The 19,597-nt window shown below is 46.8% G+C and overlaps 1 protein-coding gene across 2 annotated transcripts in view; it reads left to right on the top strand.

The window, feature by feature from the left end:
- fbn3 (fibrillin 3) overlaps positions 1–19,597 on the top strand; it is a 62,416-nt gene that overhangs the window by 24,761 nt on the left and 18,058 nt on the right. For both annotated transcript variants that reach the window (XM_076879846.1, XM_004570194.2), the window contains exons 7-28: positions 1,017–1,214; positions 4,102–4,227; positions 8,307–8,432; positions 11,162–11,314; positions 12,719–12,937; positions 13,039–13,182; positions 13,358–13,477; positions 13,579–13,704; positions 13,783–13,905; positions 14,524–14,799; positions 14,913–14,966; positions 15,047–15,172; positions 15,569–15,694; positions 15,794–15,913; positions 17,139–17,276; positions 17,404–17,454; positions 17,560–17,685; positions 17,768–17,995; positions 18,070–18,195; positions 18,290–18,418; positions 18,538–18,663; positions 18,780–18,905. In XM_076879846.1, the coding sequence (XP_076735961.1) occupies positions 1,017–1,214; positions 4,102–4,227; positions 8,307–8,432; positions 11,162–11,314; positions 12,719–12,937; positions 13,039–13,182; positions 13,358–13,477; positions 13,579–13,704; positions 13,783–13,905; positions 14,524–14,799; positions 14,913–14,966; positions 15,047–15,172; positions 15,569–15,694; positions 15,794–15,913; positions 17,139–17,276; positions 17,404–17,454; positions 17,560–17,685; positions 17,768–17,995; positions 18,070–18,195; positions 18,290–18,418; positions 18,538–18,663; positions 18,780–18,905 (3,087 nt within the window). The remainder of the gene's footprint in view (positions 1–1,016; positions 1,215–4,101; positions 4,228–8,306; positions 8,433–11,161; positions 11,315–12,718; positions 12,938–13,038; positions 13,183–13,357; positions 13,478–13,578; positions 13,705–13,782; positions 13,906–14,523; positions 14,800–14,912; positions 14,967–15,046; positions 15,173–15,568; positions 15,695–15,793; positions 15,914–17,138; positions 17,277–17,403; positions 17,455–17,559; positions 17,686–17,767; positions 17,996–18,069; positions 18,196–18,289; positions 18,419–18,537; positions 18,664–18,779; positions 18,906–19,597) is intronic.

The following is a 19,597-nucleotide window of genomic DNA, read 5'->3' as shown; positions in this document are numbered from 1 at the left end:
TTGTGAAGTGCAGTTAACAAGATTATGCCATTTACACTGGCAGGCAGCAGTGCAGCACGAGTGGTCAGTGCTTTTCTCGTGCAATTATTTTTGCCGTTGTTACCATGTGTGTGTAGTTCTGAATGTCTAGAAAAATACAAGCATGTCCAAAAACAAAGCCCAGGGGTGTGTGCGGCGAACTACTTACACTGGTGTCCTCAGTAAAGTTTGATGATAAACTGATCAAACCGGAGCTCTGCAACCTGTGAGCTCAGTTTGTCACAGCTGCACGAATCAGTCTGACGTCTGCGATGCTCGTGTTCATTTCAAACACAACATTAGTGTCGGTCATTAGCAGCAATGTGTTTTTGCACAGCCAAAATAAAAGGCATTGTCCCCACGATAGATTACAGAAGTGTTCAAAGGCCCTTTCATTTCTTCTGTGGCAGTTATTTAGCTGGTTGAGTCATAGCTGTGGCGGAAATTATAAGCTCCACTGTTTAGCCTGCTGTCAGCTCCTCGTTAAAGAGCTGAAACGTGCTTCAGTTTGTCCGTTGAATGTGGTTCTAATAGAGGCTCTAAATACGCAGAAGTTGTTCTTATCAGATTGCCAAATTCCTGCTGAGTGAAACCACTTTTACAGCCTAATGTTTGAAACCTTGAAATCTGAACTAACCTGTTTTAGTGGAACCAAGCCTCCTGTTGTTTATCGAAAGTCTTGGACTCCTAAACTTGTCTCCTCTTGTTTTTAAACCAGTGCTCGATACGTTTAAAGAAACGAAACTGCAGGCATGTGTTTGAAAGGCGAGTCATCTCTCCAAAATGTTGCACCAACATGTAGTAAACAAAGAGAGGCAGGAAGACTTGCAGGAAATATACCTCCTGCATTTAGAAATGTCTCATTAATGTACTGTGTGGTTTCATTTAATCCTGCACCAGATGTGCTGCAGGAAATGAATCACTGCTTTATCATTAATCAATGAAGTATTAGGTCAGCCACCAATTAACAAAGGATTGATCTCACTGTTAAACTGCAGACTACAGGACGGGGCCATGTTTCACCCAGGTGAACAACCAGATGTGTCAGGGCCAGCTCAGTGGAATCGTCTGCACCAAAACTCTGTGCTGCGCTACCATTGGCCGAGCGTGGGGCCACCCCTGCGAGCAGTGTCCTGCCCAGCCCCACCCCTGCAGACGAGGCTTCATACCCAACATCCGCACTGGAGCCTGCCAAGGTCAGACCTCGCTCTCTCTCTTCTTGTCTACACACCTGGCAGAACGTCTTCACCGCTTCATGTTAACAGAGATGAAAAAGGACGCACATAATAACACACGCACGCACACACAGCACGATAAACATCCAAACCATCACTTTATCCATCATCGTCTCAGCTGTACAACATCCTCAGACTAGTGATAACAGCACAGAGCGTGTTTACATGTACACAGGAGTCCGGATACGAGCTTGTATTTTCCCGTTAAGGTCTTAATTTAGCTGAAGCTGTCGGTGCGGTGCCGGAGCGGTGACGCCGCACGCGTGACGGGGCCACGAACGGTAAAGGACAGGAGTCGACCGACACGTAGTTTGGTTGTTTTGAACTATTTGCTGCAAATGTGTGACATGCTGAGGAAATAAAGCCTCAGCCTGTTAGTTTATTAGTTTCACAGTCCTAATGGGAAAAACTTTGAGGAAAGTTCAAACACTGTTTTGTTCCAGCGATTTGTCCTGATAGTGAACCAGATTTGGTGCATCCACAACCTAATAAGCTACGAAAACAGAAAGTTTCATTTCATTAGAATATTTGAAGGATCTTTAACCACTTAGAGGCAGCTCCATAATGTAAAAGGAGGATCTTTTAAACATTGTGGGATGGCTCAACAACACATGAAGGCTTGTTTTCTAGTGAGGTACTAAATGCATGTAGTGAGAACAAAATGAATGAAATGAAAGGAGGCTTTTATTTTGGCTAATGCACGAGCTGTATACAAGGAGGGATGCACAAAAGGGAACACAACCAAACAACCTGACAAAGAGGGGACGGGTTACACAGCGACACACACGAGGGAGCAGAATACACGTGAAAGCCATCAACACAAGGTGCCGGCAGTTACAAACACCGAGGAACAACAGCAAACTCAGCTTCAAACAGGAAGTAGACCAGAAGTGAATACCAAACACAGAGACGAGATTCATGCTAAACATCATAGAAAGACAGGAAAACACTGGGAAAGCTGGAATAACAAACAGAATCAAAACACAGACAGAAACAAAATCGGAGGCATTCCGAACTAAAAGTCCAATCCACCAATCCCAGGTTAGGATCCGCTCACGGTCACAGCGAGGCAAAGAGCAAAGAATCACATTCAGCCGACTCGAAGTGGGCGGGCACTGAGATACATTTTTCTGAACTCAGGCAACCTCAAGTAATCTCTGCACAGAGGATGGAGGCTTAAGGGAACGGGAATGTCTTCAGCTTTCAGTAACAGCAAACTGCTTCCACCGAGAACTGCACCCTCACAAAGCATCCACACGGATCCCTTTGCCATTACTGCTCTTTAACACATGCAGTGTGGACATAACACAGTGATAAAATCAGGCAAGCAGAGCGACAGTAACATGAACTGAGAGTCCCCCTCTTTGATCGACACCCCCCCAGATAAAACCGGACTCCCTCTGCGTGCATATCTTATAACCTGAGGCCTTCTCCATGTTTGCCTCATGTGGAGGTCATGTCCACTGCAGAATGATCACAGTCAGGCCCTTTGTTGCTTCATCCTGGTGGGACAGTGTAGACTTTAATTTAAATAATATAATTTAGTGCTAAACTCAGCTAAAGCCAGAGCCTTAAACCTAATAACTGACAGGATGCATGCAGATGCTTGTTGTTTAGCTACAGCTTTATTTCTTTACAGCTTCAAGCCGGCTGTGTGCAGATGCATGCAGTTTTTGCTAGTTTCGCCTCTGTCAGGTGACATAGTGCATCGCTTGTAGAGCAGAGCAAGGCCCAGAAAGTCCAGACACACAAGTGTCAGAGTGCTGGTAGATGCTTACGGTAAGTATTCAGCTTATCACCTCAAACACAGCTGGGATGAATGCTGCGTGTAGCAGTAATTATTTACAGTATAGGCCGAGTGTGTCTGATGAGATGGTAATTCCACAGTTCACTCATCTATATGTATAATTGTCTTATTTATGGGGTAACTGGCAAATGTAAAGGATGTGGAACCAGTATGATTTCCATTGAGCTCCTCAGCTTCCTTTCTTTTGTTGCCAGGTTGCTCATGTGTCACTAACTCCTCTCCAGGAGTCTGTGTCTGTGCTTCCATCTCTCTCAGAATATCTGTTTCTGTCTTTTTCTTGTCTTTAACTCACTCACACACTAAAGATACCTAATGCCCAGAGAGCCAGGAGCAGCGTCTCTCTGGCAGCAGCACAAAGCACACATGACTCTGAATCCAAATGTAAGGACTGAGCTCCAGGCTCCGCGTCAGGACGTTGGCCAGTAGTTGCTTTCTTTCCCAGCCCGTGCCACGGAGAGCTCATGATTGAACAAACTGTTTCCCATTAAAGCAGCATTGTATGCAGATTTATTCATGTTGCTCGGTGTTTTTGAGGGATTAGCCACTCACGGTGCTCTGACTCTACTTAGTGGTCAGCCCCAGACAACATCAGAGGTATTCCCATTTGTATTTTTTTATGTTGAAAGGAGTACGCCCACTGACATATTCCCAATACTGGTAAAAGTGACTCACATTGAATGCTGGGAAAAATGTACATTTAAAAAGCCATTTCCTGTTCAGGCAAGAGCTGAAGCGGGTCTTTCTGGATGTGGTCTCAGACTCTGCAGCTGGTGCCAAGTCACTGCCTGTTTTAACTCATTCTCTTAGCAAAAAGAAAAACCAGAGGAGAGTTACAGCGAGAGAGTATTTGCCAGACACAAAAAGATCCTGTCATTAACTGACACCATGAACGCTGCATCTTGTTGAAGTTAGTCTGTGCAGGTTTCATCTTTATAAGACGCTGTGCCTCCCAAACTTTGGGGATCCAGTAATTACTACAACCTTTGTTCTCATGTGCGTTTGCTTGTCATTAATTTCAGTGTCTTTGCTTCCTTTTTGTAGATGTGGACGAGTGCCAGGCAGTGCCAGGGCTGTGCTCTGGGGGCAACTGCATCAATACCGTCGGCTCCTATGAATGTAAATGCCCTGCTGGCCACCGTCAGAGCGAAACCACCCACAAATGTGAAGGTAAGCCTTCTAAGTAAGAGCTAGGAATATTTTAGAACGACTATATGAAAAAATCTGCATAAATAAAGTGAGCAGCGAGTAAGTCAGATAAGTTCCCATCTATCTTTCTTAAGCGTTCTTGAGCAAGGCATTGTTTTCCTCCTGAGTTCATGGTGCTAATCTGCATCTAGTGGCTACAGATAATTAACCAAACGCATTAAATGGACACAATCGTGTCAAAAACAAAAAACCTCTAAAAGTAAATGAGATTTTGTTGATTTAACAGGGAGGCAGTCGAGACTGTGTACTTTACGATAACTCCGGGTTTGCTGGGATTGGCTCGACAAATCTCCACAGGCGCTTTAAAAGCGGAGACGTATCCAAAGTTAAAGTAGTCCTGACATGTGCGCATAAATACACACAAACACACTGAAGCACGTGCACGCACACAAGCGGGATCACGTTACAGCGTGTCGATTGGGTGGAATTTAAACGATGCCCAGGTTAAACAGTCGGACAGTTAGCGAGGCAGGGGTTGTGTCTGTTGGACCGAAGCCGATGTGTTCGTAGTCGTCTGAGAGGATTACAGAAACTGTTTGAGCCAGATGACATTTACTCTGCTGAACAAGACCGCGGGTGCACAGCGTGTGAATCATTGTCCTGCTTCATGAGCAGGAGTAACAGCAGCAGCAGATACCAGACGAACACAACTGTTTATATTTGCTGGGAACTTTGGTTCCCACCTTCAGATTCATGAGAGGCAGTTACCGTCACGCACAAAAAGTAATTCATGTCTCCGTGAATGGAGCAGGAAATGAGGCGGATGAGTTCACTGAATCTACCAGAGTCACAGACGTGATTTTAGCGAAGCCTCGAGGGCCGGTGTCCTGCAGGTATTAGATCTCACCCTGGGTCTACACACCTGATTCAAATGATTAGTTCATTCCCAGGCCTCTGGAGAACTTCAGGACATGTTGAGGAGGTCATTTCAATCAGCTGTGTTGGATCAAGGACACATCAAAAACCTGCAGGACGCCGGCCCTCGAGGCCTGGAGTTGGACACCCCTGTTCTAAGGTTTATGAAGGTGGACACAAACCCCCCATAATCTTAGATTTAGCAGCTCTTTGTAAGCTTTTTGTCACCAAGTGTTGGCAATTATCACATCTCCGCATGGCCTGTTAGACTGGGGTTTGGCCCATGGGGAATATGTGGTGCAGCAGTGCAGCCTGGGTAAAATAATCACAAAACTGAAAATGTGTCTAATGAACTCCAGTAGTTGTGACTTGTGACCTATAAGCAGATGATCATCTTAAATTTGAATTAACATCTAGTACCCATGATTTAGCCTAATACTGACCATGAACACCACAGCTTGCTCTGCACCCGTCCCAACAGGATGCATCACTGCAACCTTTCACCTCCTTTTAGGGTTTATTCGACGGTTGTAGGGTTGGGTAACCCTAACCCCACGTATTTCATCTTTATTTATCTTATTCTTATTTCCTTTTGTTGCTCCCTGTCTGTCCACAAGCTTCTGTACCTCTAGCTTGTGGACGTGTTGTGGGCCCAGCTGCACAGAAACACTGTGTATGTTTTGTGATATTTGTTGAGCTGTTTGAAAACTGTGAAACTACCTGCTGGTTTGAAATACGCGCTCATCCTCTGTACTTCTGGCTGGAGCCTTGAACCAGATGCTAAAGTTTCACAACCACAACTTTATTGACATCTGCAGCATGAACGCAGCGATGAGAAGAGAGAAGAGGAGCCGCGTGTGAACTGTGGGATGACTTTATTTCTTTAGTGCTGGTCAAAGCACCACAAGAGTTCCCACCAAATATTTCCCATTGTAAAATTGCTCTTGGGCAATCAGATCATAGAAAGCATAGATGACCACCAAGACACAATGTAATCTGATTACTCAAACCACTCGTTGATGTGGCCTGGGAGACATTTGAGCACATATTTATTGTGAAAGCAGCCTGCTGCCTGTCTGGCAACAGCCTGCCTGAGACTTTGGGATCCTTTGGGACTGAAGCAGTAACAGAATATGAGTAGGTATGATCATAATAATAGCAGGTGACAGCAACGAAATTGGTTTTATCCTCAGAAAACAGCTGAAATAAGGTGTGTTGTGTGAAACATGTTTGGCAAACGACTTCTTTTGGTCTTATTATTCAATTATTTTGAAATTTGGTTGAAAAACGAGCCCTCGTGCTGTTTTGTTGATTTCATTATTTATATTGCCATTTGTTTGTTTGACTCGTGCAGAGTGAAGGAGTAAGAGTTTAGTGTTTGCAAAGCTTGTAAAAAACAAAAGGACAATTGTGGCGTGTACGTCACAGATTCGCAGGAAACCCGTGTTTAGTGAAATCTCCCTCACAATCTGACCAGATCCTGTGGGAGCGTTTTATTGAACAAGCGGCCACAATGAGAGCTTTCATTGTTAGAGGAGTCGTGTTTTGGAGCGGTTGAGATGTCGTGGGTGTCTGATCACACAGTACCTGAACCCACCGGGACACCTGTTGTTTTCTGAGCTCGGTCTGCTTAACAGCCTCTGCTTTTTACCCTCCTTACCCTGTTTCTGCCTCGCCTTTCATTTTTCTTCCATAAATACAGTGGAAAGGCTTTGGCTCAAAACCAGCTGTTAGTGCTGAACAAAGAAACACTTAACAGCATCTGGGAGACCTAATCACTGCACACAGACCTCACTGTTGCCCTCAGATTCACATGCATTTACTCCGGTTTTCACATATAAAAGTCGCAATTAGATTAAAAAATGAATATTGCACTCTAGCTTATCTACATGTATGTGGGAGTTTTTCCCGTGTACACACAGTCGTGCACACGCAGCAGACTCGATGGCTGTTCGCAGACATTTATTCAGGTGACACACGTTTCCTTTCACACACACAGGCAGTCCCTCAAGCGCTGGAGTAACGTCTGGCTTGCTGTTGCTGACGTAAGGTTTATTTGCCTGGGCTTTTACAGCCTCACCTCGGCCTTCAGCAGGGGGAGGACAGCCTGTAGCTGCACACTGAGATGCAGGCACATAGAGACAAAGGACGCGTGGATTTAAGTTACACACTCTTCACTCCTGCAAAGACAAACACTTACACCACGCTTTTCACTTTTCTAGCTGATCGCATTCAGCACACTCGCTTGTGTGTTACTGCACGAGCTGCACCGATGCTGTAATTATACAGTAATTACATATATGGATAAATAAGCGTAACACACCATAAAACTTTGGGTTCCCTCATCATGGAGCAACAAGGACCTCTCTCACAGGATAATACAACTTGAGCTCGACGCTGTCGTACCTCGATGCTCTCAGACCAGTCTGAGTCCCGCCGTGCTGCGTTTGGCTTTTATCCTGTTCTGAATTTAGCCTCAAGTCGAGTCGTAATTTCTAGACTGAAAGCAACTGTGGTTACTACATTTACCCCGTACTGTTTATTTCTTTTTTTCATTGCACAACAGGACTCATTTTAACGGAAACATTAACTGTGCATGAATTTATTCTCTTTGCTTATTTCATACACTTACTGGCAGCCACGCTGGAGGCTCGGCTGGCAGTGCAGGCTGTCCACCAACAGGGCTTCATTTTCAGCTTTTTCTGCTTAACCACGGCCAAGACACCAAATGTAAGAGCGAGGGAGACGTGCATGAAAAGGTTCTGTGTTAGTCTGCACATGTCCCGTTCCCAGCCTGTGATTGTTGTTCTTAGTTTCTTCTGTTTGTTTGATATTTTGTAATCTGATTGGTTGTTTTGATGTTACCTTGATGCATTGGTCAGCCGGATGTGCTTTCCTTCTCCGAGCCGTGTGGTTTACTGCGTGATTGTTCCTGCTATTTACACGTTTGGCTGATGAGCTCGAGTTTTAGCCAGAACAGAACAAACCAGAAGTGAAGTAATTCCACTTTGTCAGGCTGCAGATCCATTTGGTTTCCCCCGAGGGAGAAACTCTTGCTCCAGTGTAATAAACTTTTACTGCAGCGTGCTACTGCATCCTAACAAAGAACTGAACATTTGAACATCAGCAGATGTGCTCCACGATCAGATGAACGGAGGTATTTATGATGTAACGGCCTCTTTCAGACATCGACGAATGCAGCACCGTTCCCGGTGTGTGCGACGGAGGAGAATGCACCAACACCGCCGGTAGCTACGTCTGCACCTGCCCACGAGGCTACATCTCCAGCACAGATGGCTCCAGATGTGTGGGTGAGTCACACATAAACAGTTTCGACGTTTCTTTCTCTTACAGTTGTGCACTTCCTCGCCCCCTGGCTCGCTAAGAGCTCCACATCTGGCTGGTAACCTCCCTCGCTCCCTCCTTCGCCGCTTCCTGTGAGTGGAGTTGTGGTGAATCGAGCGGCAGACCTGTGGTCGCCATGTGCGGGAAAACAAACTTACACACATTATTTGTCCTTGACAGCATTAATCTGCTCTAATGTTAGAGCAGATTAATGCTCTAACATTGTGACTCATTCACACACAGTGACTCACACACAGTCCGTAACAAACTGACATGTCGAGTCAGACTCTGGAGTATTAACGGAGACCGTATGGACGAGGATTAGCAAACATGCAAAGGGACAGTTGATATTTTATTCTTATAAGACTTATGAGCCTCGTAATATGATTTACTTGTGAAAGTGGCCTCTGTATGCAACGTCATTTTAGGAATCAGTGTGTGATGATGTGACAAAACTGCAAACAGGGGCACTTTCATGATTAAATAAAAAGTATGAGCGAGTACAAAGTTAATATATACACGTTTTCTGCTGCGTTCCCATATGGACTCCCCTACAATCCTCCCCCCATATGGAGCTTCAGCATTAATATGTCATTTTGCTCCAAAACGGACGACATCAGAGGGAAAAGCAGCCTCTTTGCTTCCATCGTGCTTTCTTAAACTTAACATTCCTATATTTAAGTTATTTCCTAGTTTCACATATGTCATCCATCATCCGTGGAAGGTATTTGGCTCGCTGACTTTGTTTTGGAAAAAGTGGAGCTTTGTGTGAAAATGTCAAGAAGAGCCTCGCGCAGATGTGCAGATGTGTGCATCCGTACGGCGCGTACACAGAGCGCGGGAGATGTCACAGGTAGAGAGCTCGCAGTCATGTAGGGGATTGTTGAGCATCGAGCACGCGGTGAAAGAAACAAAGAGCGAAGAGATTCAGACAAAAGCTGTGACCTCTAAAGTCAGGCCTGAGAAGTGAAATGTACGTCCCTGCACGACTTCAAACCTTGCTAATCGATACGTGTGCTGACGACCTCCATCTCTCAAAGAGAAATGTGGTTTCTTTAGATCGATTGGTCAGCGTCGTACATGAAAAAGGGGTCGTGCACGTGTCTGACTCAGTGCTCCGGTCACCGAATTCAGTCCTTCTCCATCTGTTTGTCTTTACACGAGGCCATTTTTCTCCCTTTATCACTTTCAGCCCCGTTATTCTCCTTTCCCCTAAAGACCTTATTCTCTCACTTTATTCCCGTCTCTCTCACACCGTCCTTCTTCTGCCTGAAGCATGGCTCGCACCACAGCTCGTTCCCTCAGCTAGCAGCTCAGTGATTTACTCTGGAGCTCATTTTATCTGTAAGTGGAACAGTTCTCTTATTCTGTCTCCTTTTTAAAAAAACCCAAACTGGAGTACTCTCACACTCCCATCCTCCTCCATTTTCCCCATTACATCCCTCTGACATCCACATCCTGAGCCTTACTTCTGTGGTTGCGGTTTGATGTTGGTCTTGCTCCTGTACATCCTTGGAAAGGCTCGATTGAGAGGAAACCAAGAGGAGATCAGTAAACTTATCCCAACCAATCAAAAAGCCCACAAAACTGGGCTTAAAAACAAAACACAATTTGTTTGCTCTCGTGTTTTAGAAGCAGCATGTTTGTTCTCGTCTCTGTTGGATGCGCTGTGCTGTGATGAAGTGGACCGCTGGGACCTGTTGGGGCCGCTGACAGTAATCAGAGCCTAATGCTCCGTCACACAGTGAAAGTTTGGAAGAGAAAAAGAAAAGAAGACCTGTCCAGTCAGTCAGTCTGTAAAAACACCTCACCAAATGAAAGCATATGCTCGTGCACTGGAGCAACACTAGTGAGCAAACCAACATCTGGATCCAATCGAAGTCATCACCATCCTCATCAGCACCTCCCTCCCCGCTCCCTTTCTCCTCCACCGTGCCTAAAGCTGCGTCGTACCGTCTGGATCTTATAGTTTGTGGAGTTGGTTGCGTGCACTGTGTACTTGCATGTGTGGAAAAGCATATGTTTGTGAATATGTATGGAAGGTATACCTCAGTGCTGCCTGCAAACATGAGCCTGCGTGCTGCACTGTATATGTGTCTCGCAGCACAGCACCGCATGTTCTTTCTAATTGGCAAGAACTGCGCCACATGGAACTGATTAATTCCAGACTGCTGGCTCATTAGTGAGTTAATCGACTTGCACTCCTCCCTCAGCCCCTGACCCCCACCCTGCTCCCTAGTTTTTCCTTTTCTTAAACATCTCCTTCACGTTTGTCTTGCAGTTTATAAAAAGATAAAAATGCCACTTTGCCTTGATTTTTTCTGTCTTTTGGTTTTTGCTTCCCCCTCAGTCACCTCCTTACATACGCTCATTGAAGCCCCGCCCCACATCCTGCCCCATTGACCCCGACCTGGCCGACTGTAACAAATAAGACCTCTCTTTTGGAGGCCCTTCAGATGCCTGCTGTTAGTTGAAAGCCCAGGCAACCTTTCCCACTGCTAACCTATAAAGAAACTTCCTCCCAGGCACCACACAGAGGGCAGCACAGCCTTCTGACCTAAACTTGTGTTGATTTGAATGTTTTAAATCGTAACTCAGCGGCCTGCGACAAAGCTTTGTTTTGCTGTCCTGTTTGCATGAAGTCTTTAAGTTGTTGCTGTATTTTCAGCAACCTGATATTCTTCTCTTTCTTCAGATCAGCGTGCGGGAACCTGTTTCTCTGCTCTGGCAAACGGTCGCTGTGCTGCAGATCTGACTGGTCAGTACACCAAGATGCAGTGCTGCTGTGAGACGGGACGATGCTGGGCTTTAGGGCAGATCCCTGAGATGTGCCCCGTCAGAGGCTCTGGTGAGTATATGTTTAGCTCATTTGTATTCATATAGCACCGACACAACAAGGTCACCTCGAGGTGCTTCGTGTTGTGAGGAAAAGGTTTTACAATAATGGAGCGAAAACTCCACAATCAAATGACCCGCTACAAACAAGCACTTGTCAAGGGTGGGAAGGAAAACCTCCCTTTAAACAGGAAGAGACCCTGGCCCAGGGAGGTCTTCCTTCTCTCAGATGGCCCCGCCCCTTCCTGAGCCTGGTCCTGCCAGAGGTTTCTTCCTCCCCACTGTCGCCAAAGCGCTTGCTCATATGATTGTTGGGTTTTTCTCTGTATGTATTATTGTAGGCTCTACTTTACAATAGAAAGTGCCTTGAGGCGACTGTTGATGTGATTTGGTGCTGTGTAAATAAAGTTGAATTGAAACAGAATCGCTGTGACTGGTTGGGTGTGAGGGGACAGGACAACAGACACGCTGTGGAAGCGATCCAGACAATAATAATAACTACTGATTAAATGCAGAGAGCTGCGTAAACACAAAGGTGACTGATAAAGAAACACCCAGTGCATCATGGGAATCCCCCAGCAGCTGCCTGTTGCAGCATGACTGCTCCAGCTCTGACTGTAAGCTTTAAAAAAGCCTCATCATAAAGGTAGAGAGGGCGTCCTTCTCCCAAACCCAAACTGGGAGCTGTGGTCTGGAAGCTGGAGGCTCTGCCTCCCGTCTGTACTTCAGCTACACCATGTTGGCAACGCTTCTTAGAGAGTTTTTAGGAGAAGCTGATAATAAAAAATACATGTTGGCTCATTCTGTGAGATACATATGAGATTAAAATAAGGAAAAACCCTCCAGCACCTTCAGCACAGTCAAACTAAACGACGCTGTAAGCGTGAGGCTGAGTTTGTGTTGCAGCTCTGACATAAAGGTAAGGGCATCATCCACTGATGAGCATGATGTCATGAACAAAGAGCAAACAAAGAAGCATGGAAAGGACTTATGTGGACATAATTACCCATCATCCCCCTGCTCAAGCTGCGTGAGACCATGTGACCCAGACTCTGTTGCAGAGTGCTCGCTCTCTTCCCCCGTTAAACTTCGGCTCGTGTGCTTTGATTTATCGGGACTTCCCAAACTAAGAGGTTAACATTCGTCCATGTTACCTGCTAAAAAGCACGTGTGCATACATAGCTGCATGTCTATTATGTGCATGTCGTTTTCATCATATTACTCAGTCAGGTTCTACTCGATGGCCTCACTGCAGCTGAAGGAAGCGGATATTTCAGGTGGATCCACGCTGCAGCTTTAAGCGGTCGAGGCCTCTCAGTCCACATCGCTGTAATAATCCACGTAAATGGTTTTTCTTGGCTCTCTGAATCAAACAGTTGTTGGGATCTTCTGATCTGTGCTCTGCTTTCTCTGGCAGATGAGTTCAGGCGTCTGTGTATTGTGGGCGTTCCTCAAGTACACGGTTTCTCTCAACACCACAATGGACACTACCCCTATGGATTCAAGTTCCCCAATGGCAACGGTAACGGAGGGATCGGCAACGGAGGAGGAACGTTTGGGAACAACGGAGGAGGAACGTTTGGGAACAACGGAGGAGGAACGTTTGGGAACAACGGGGGAACCGTCCAGCACATAAGTCTGTCCCTCTGTGCATCTGAATGATTCTTTTAAAGGAGATTTAGATGACAGACTTTGTGTCTGTGCTGTCTGCTTCACGGGCCCGTTTTGTCTCCTCAGGCACCGTTACTGTGAATGAAACGGTGGACGTGTGCAAACACTTTACCAACCTGTGTCTGAACGGACGGTGCATCCCAACGCCGACAAGCTACCGCTGCGAGTGCAACATGGGCTACAAACAGGATGTTCGTGGGGAGTGCATTGGTAAGAAACACGCTGCATGTTGTGGAGGGTACATGCAGCGCCGCAGTTAACTGCATGCACTGCACTGCCATCTTCTGCCAGTCTAAGGAACTTGATTCAAACGTGGGTCTGAAATGTGAAGCGTGGTGTTCGTGTTTATTCTGACCTTTTATGTGCTCTTATTTTCCCGCTCCAGACGTGGATGAATGTGTGAGTAATCCATGTGTCAATGGAGACTGTGTCAACACAGATGGATCATACCACTGCAAGTGCCACGAGGGGTATCAGGGAACCCCCACAAAACAGGCCTGCATTGGTATGTCTGTGAAAACAAAGTCACATCATAAAATCTGTGTTTTCCTTTCAAGTTTTTTACTTTCAGAGAGCATTTAAGGAGCCGTCTTTCTTCTTTTTAAGATATCGATGAGTGTATTGTGAATGGAGTGATGTGTCGCAATGGCCGCTGCGTCAACACTGAAGGAAGCTTTCAGTGCATCTGTAATGCTGGCTTTGAGCTCACCCCTGATGGAAAGAACTGCATTGGTAAGGAGCAAATCCAGAGACGGCTGAAGCTCACATAAGCCGGCAGCTCTATGAACGTTTCCTCTCGGTCCGCTCTAGATCACGACGAATGTGCCACCACCAACATGTGTCTGAACGGCATGTGCATCAACGAGGACGGCAGCTTTAAGTGCATCTGCAAGCCTGGCTTTGCACTTGCACCCAGCGGGCGCTACTGCACCGGTATGTCGATTTATTAAGTACAAACGCAGACTAACAGTCAGCCGAAGACGTTCTGCTTCAAAACGGCGATGACAGATTTGGTGTTGTTTGAAATTCTGCAGATTCTCCGTTGACCTTTTGAAGTTTTGCTTCAGTAGTCAGAGTATTTGAGGCTTCCCCCAAAATGCTTTTATGCAGAGCCCAGAAAAAGAAAGATTGATGAATTTCCGAATCTCTGTCGAGAGATTTTGCCTTCAACATTCAAGAGGAGCCGCCATTCCCATGACGATCGTACCATAGTACAGAGCGCTCGCACGGCCAAAACACACACGGCTAAACCAGATCATCTAAACTCTGAGTGACCTTGTTCTGTCTTCATGTACCTGCAGACTCTGCAAACATCAAACTAAACCAACACTATTCTTTTTTCATCGCTGCATACAGCAGGCTACTTTGAATAAAACGAAATAGAACAAAATAACTCTGCATGCACGAAAAGAACATTTGAAGCAGCTGTGAGAGAGTAATGCAAACAATAAATCATTCTGGAGGAAACCGGTTGTAATTCTGGTTGTTATAGTCTTGTATGACAAACCGAGCGTGACCCGATGTGATGCATTGGCACCGTCTCTCTGTCAGATATCGATGAGTGTCAGACACCTGGCATTTGCATGAACGGCCGCTGCATCAACTCCGAGGGCTCCTTCCGCTGCGAGTGCCCACCGGGCCTGGCTGTCGATGTGGATGGTCGAGTGTGTGTGGACACACACATGCGGACCACCTGCTACGGCGCTATCAAGATGGGCACGTGCTCGCGCCCGTTCCCAGGTGCAGTGACCAAGTCGGAGTGCTGCTGTGCCAATCCGGAACATGGCTTTGGGGAGCCTTGCCAACCTTGCCCTGCCAGAAACTCAGGTACCCTCTTTGGTTCATCTTACACTTGATTAGCAGTTATGGTCTGAAAATGATAACGAAGCCGAACATTCAGCTCGCACAAATCTAATTTTCATCACATCCTTTCTGCCCAGCTGAGTTCCAGGCCGTGTGCAGCAGTGGCATTGGCATCACAGCTGATGGCAGGGGTGAGCAGGAAGTTTGAAAGTAACCACAGTGTCGTTAAAAAATCTTCAGCATCATCTGAATAAAATATGATGTTTCCCAGATATCAACGAGTGCGCCTTGGACCCGGACATCTGCCAGAACGGCATTTGCGAGAACCTCAGGGGAAGCTACCGTTGCATCTGCAACGCTGGCTACGAGTCTGACACCAGTGGCAAGAACTGTGTCGGTGAGTCGGTCTGAAGTGGTTCGTAACTGTGCTTTTCAAAGTTAGCTGTGCTTTCGGTGCGAGCCACGTGGAGTAGCAGCGTATAGAAACTCATTTTTGACCACAACGTTTCTACTTTTGCAGTTTCAGCTGTTAGATACATGAAAATGTCAAAAAAGAAATAAGTGAACAGCTTAAATCACTGCACAAACATGAATGTGTTGGACTCATATAAGCTGTTGTTCAGTTCTGTACGATACTGACAGGCCTACAGAGCTAGAGCAGCTAACGTTAGCTCAGCTGGTACATGTCAGAGGGTAAACATTACAGGTTCTGATGGTTTGCATGTTTGTTTCTTTGCATTACTCCTGTTTGGACGCAGTGACCAAACAGCACTCTGTTTCCTCTTTCTGGCAGACATCAACGAGTGTCTGGTGAACCGTCTGCTCTGTGACAACGGCCAGTGCAGAAACACTCCTGGCTCCTACACATGCTTCTGTCCTAAAGGGTTTGTTTTCAAGCCGGAGTCAGAGACCTGTGAAGGTGAGCGCACACACACACACACACGATAACAATGTGTGTGTGTCAAACAATGATGATGAACCAGCTCTGACCTCAGCTGTGTGCTCGCCTGTGTTCCAGACATCAATGAGTGTGAGTCCAGCCCGTGCATCAATGGCGCATGTCGTAACGTGGCTGGGTCTTTCCACTGCGAGTGCACCCACGGCAGCAAGCTGGACTCCACCAACACCATCTGCGTGGGTAAGATCCTGCTCCTCCTCAATGGTCAGTGCAAATTAAGGAAGCGCTGCGGGGTCCAAGACACAGCTTGTGTGAGACAATTACACCAATAATTTCTTTTCCTTCGAGTGATTTTAGTCCACGTCTGCTCTCCACTTTTGTAAACAAACGCTGAGGTTTTCAGGAGCGACCCAGGAGGATTATCATCCTCAGATGGTCTCACAGACACAGCAACACACAAAAAGACTTTTCAGATAAACACTTGCATGCCTGGCCTTGATTCTTTACCTCAGAGAAATCTGCCACAGATTTAAAACGACGATTTTTAAGAGGTTTTATTTTGGAAATCTCTCTGAAGAAGCTACATGCCATCACTACAGCTGGAAGGGTGAATGAGTCATTGAATGAATGCTCATGCACAGCACATGAGCCGGTTGTGCTCGTCTCTGGTTCCTCTGGCTGAGTCCAACTGGCTATGCTGAGAGCCCGTCCTGTGGAGGATGGAGGAGGAAAAGGTTTTATTATTCAGCTGTGAGGCAGGAAGGAAAAGGCCCAAACGGCTCGACAGACTCAGAGTAAAACTCCGAGCAGCTTTGCTGCAGACGCCTCACAACAAAACAACACAACACATGAACGTAACTGGAAATCCAAACGAAAGAACTTTAGAGGCAAACACGACGACAGACTCACAGAGAGGGAGACGCAGACATGAACACACGGAGGAAAATGAGGGAACGCAGCTGTGACCTGTTCCCTCATTTTGAGACAAGGAAAGCGAAACAAAACATAAAGCACACGAAGCAGGAGACTATCAAAATAAAACAGGAAACAACCGAGACACGAGCAGACTTTTTTCATACGGGGCCAATAAAAATACTGGGACACAAAAGCAGAGAGTGCAGGGAGGGGAGGGCGTGGTGACACACAAAGTGATACAGGAATAAAGAACAAGTTCATCTTTCAACTCATCGTAGGGCGTCTCCCACTCATGGTGCTCACATTATTAAAACTATTACCAACATGGGACAGTCAGGACACGACAGACTGGGAGCAGGCTGGACACCAAAGGGAACAGGAACTGGGAGTAACCAAGTCAGATGTGCTACAAAATACTAAAAGCCCAACTGAAACTAGAATATGAATCTGTCTCCTAAATCTCAAAGACCGCGACTCCGTGTGCTTTTAGAGCAAAGCTGTCACTGCGACAGCGATACTTTCCTCACGCTGTTGTTCTTTGGCTCTACAGATAGCATGAAGAGTACCTGCTGGCTTACGATTCAGGACAACCGCTGTGAAGTCAACATCAACGGAGCCACGCTAAAGTCTGAGTGCTGCTCCACGCTGGGAGCTGCGTGGGGCAGCCCGTGTGAACCCTGCGAGATCGGTCCGTAGACTCGTAGATGTGTTAATTACAGCTACATACGTGTGGCAGTTTATTAAATCAAATATAAACCAAACTATTGCTTCATAGAAATACTTTACATCACATCTTGATTTCTCGTGGTTCTCAGACACCGCTTGCTCCCGGGGATTTGCTCGCATGAAGGGCCTCGTCTGTGAAGGTGAGAACATCTGATGTCTAACTGAGAACTGACCTGGAATCATTACTTCCTGTAACGTGTGCCTGAGGATTGCTTCAAAATATTGTTTTGATTCTCCAAATGCAGACATTAACGAGTGCGAGGTGTTCCCCGGAGTATGCAAAAATGGCCGCTGTGTGAACACCCAGGGCTCGTTCCGCTGCGAGTGCGCCGAAGGTCTCACCTTGGACAGCTCTGGGCGCACCTGCGTGGGTAAGAAGACTGCCGTGAAATCAGACACCATCCTTTCTTCCAGAGTTCTGGGACAGATGACTTTCATTTTCAATTTTTCTAGACATGCGCAGTGAGCAGTGCTACCTGAAGTGGCACGAGGATGAGTGTGGCGAGCCGGTGCCTGGGAGATACCGTCTGGACATGTGCTGCTGCTCAGTGGGTGCTGCCTGGGGTGTCGACTGTGAGGAGTGTCCCACACAGGGCTCACCTGAGTACAGAGCCATCTGTCCCCGAGGACATGGCTTTGCCAACAGAGGAGACATCCTGACGGGCAGACCCTTCTACAAAGGTCACTCTCCGCTTCCTGAATATGCACAGCTTCCATACGTTCTTTTGCTTCACGTTCTCTGTGTTTGTTTTCAGATGTGAACGAGTGTAAGGTTTTCCGTGGTCTGTGCACCTACGGCACCTGCAGAAATACCATCGGCAGCTTCCGGTGTCGGTGCAACAACGGATTCGCTCTCACCTCCGACGAGAGGAACTGCACAGGTGTGAACGACGGGCGCAGGCCGCAGCTAAGCGCAACGTCACCGTCTCCTGTAACGAGCACGCAGCGAGCACTCGTTCTGTGTTTGTGTTTCAGATATCGACGAGTGCCGAATCTCTCCCGACCTGTGCGGTCACGGTACATGCGTCAACACGCCCGGCAGCTTTGAGTGCGAATGCTTTGAGGGCTATGAGAGTGGCTTCATGATGATGAAGAACTGCATGGGTACGGATGAACCACGCTCAGAGAGTTTTGAGACGCTACACTGAAAGTGACGTCAGTCCAGCCGATATTTAGCTTTTCCCTTTGACTTCCTCTGTGTCCTGCTGTCTTTTGCCTCACAGACGTCGATGAGTGTGAGAGAAACCCACTGCTTTGTCAAGGAGGAACCTGCCTGAACACAGAAGGGAGCTACGAGTGTGAATGTCCCCCTGGACACGCACTCAGCACAGATGGATCGGCCTGCGAAGGTGCGGCATGCGTCACGCTGCCAGTGCATTCATTCATCCTCCTAAGACGTCTTTAATAATTAACCAAAAACAGTTTCGTATCATTTTAAAGTCTCTGCACCTTGTTGTTGGTTCAGATGTGAATGAGTGCCAGCTGAGCGACAACTTGTGCAAGAATGGCCAGTGCGTCAACATGATGGGAACTTACCAGTGCTCCTGTGACACCGGTTACCAGGCCACACCGGACCGACAGGGCTGCGTCGGTGAGTAGAGCTAAAGTCATACTAGAGGGCGTGTGAAAGCGAGGCAGCAGCAACAGCAAAGATGATGGGAGCTCAGAAGGCGGAGCAGGTCATCTACTGATCAGGAGGTTGGAGGTCGTTCCCCGGCTGATCCTCCAGTCTGTACACCAGAGAAGAAGAAGTTGTATGAAGTGCTGTGAGTCTTCAGCTAGAGTAGAAAAGTTCACAAAAGAACCAGACTGTTTAAGGCTGTGCAGCCATTTGGGTCCAGTCATCTGCGGCGCGGATGCAGCAGAGAAATAACCGAGACAAGCTTTAATGATTATCACGCAGGACAGAAACATGAGTGGGGGCGCAAAGGGAGACTGACACCGTTTATACAAAGAGTAACCAGGCAACAGGTGGGAACACAGCTGCAGACAACAAACCAAACAAGACAGGAAGCGACACTCAGCTCACGACACACTTACCAAAATAAAACAGGAAGAGAGACACGACTGAACAGGAGGACTTCCACAAAGATGAGACTGCAGGAAGAGAATGGGAATGCTAAAGGGAACGAAGAGAACTAGAACTGGAGGAACCAAAGCCCCACATCAGAAGATAACAGAACTGAAAACATAAAATAAAACTATGACAGAACATGAACTTTAATCACTTAGAAACCCAAACGCCCGAATAACACAGACGATGCGTGTTTTCATTCATAGCTG

This window comes from Maylandia zebra, linkage group LG23, assembly GCF_041146795.1.
Source record: "Maylandia zebra isolate NMK-2024a linkage group LG23, Mzebra_GT3a, whole genome shotgun sequence".
NCBI classification, from domain to species: domain Eukaryota; kingdom Metazoa; phylum Chordata; class Actinopteri; order Cichliformes; family Cichlidae; genus Maylandia; species Maylandia zebra.
Note: the sequence above shows the minus strand (reverse complement) of the source record. Positions and strands in the feature narration are given on the sequence as shown.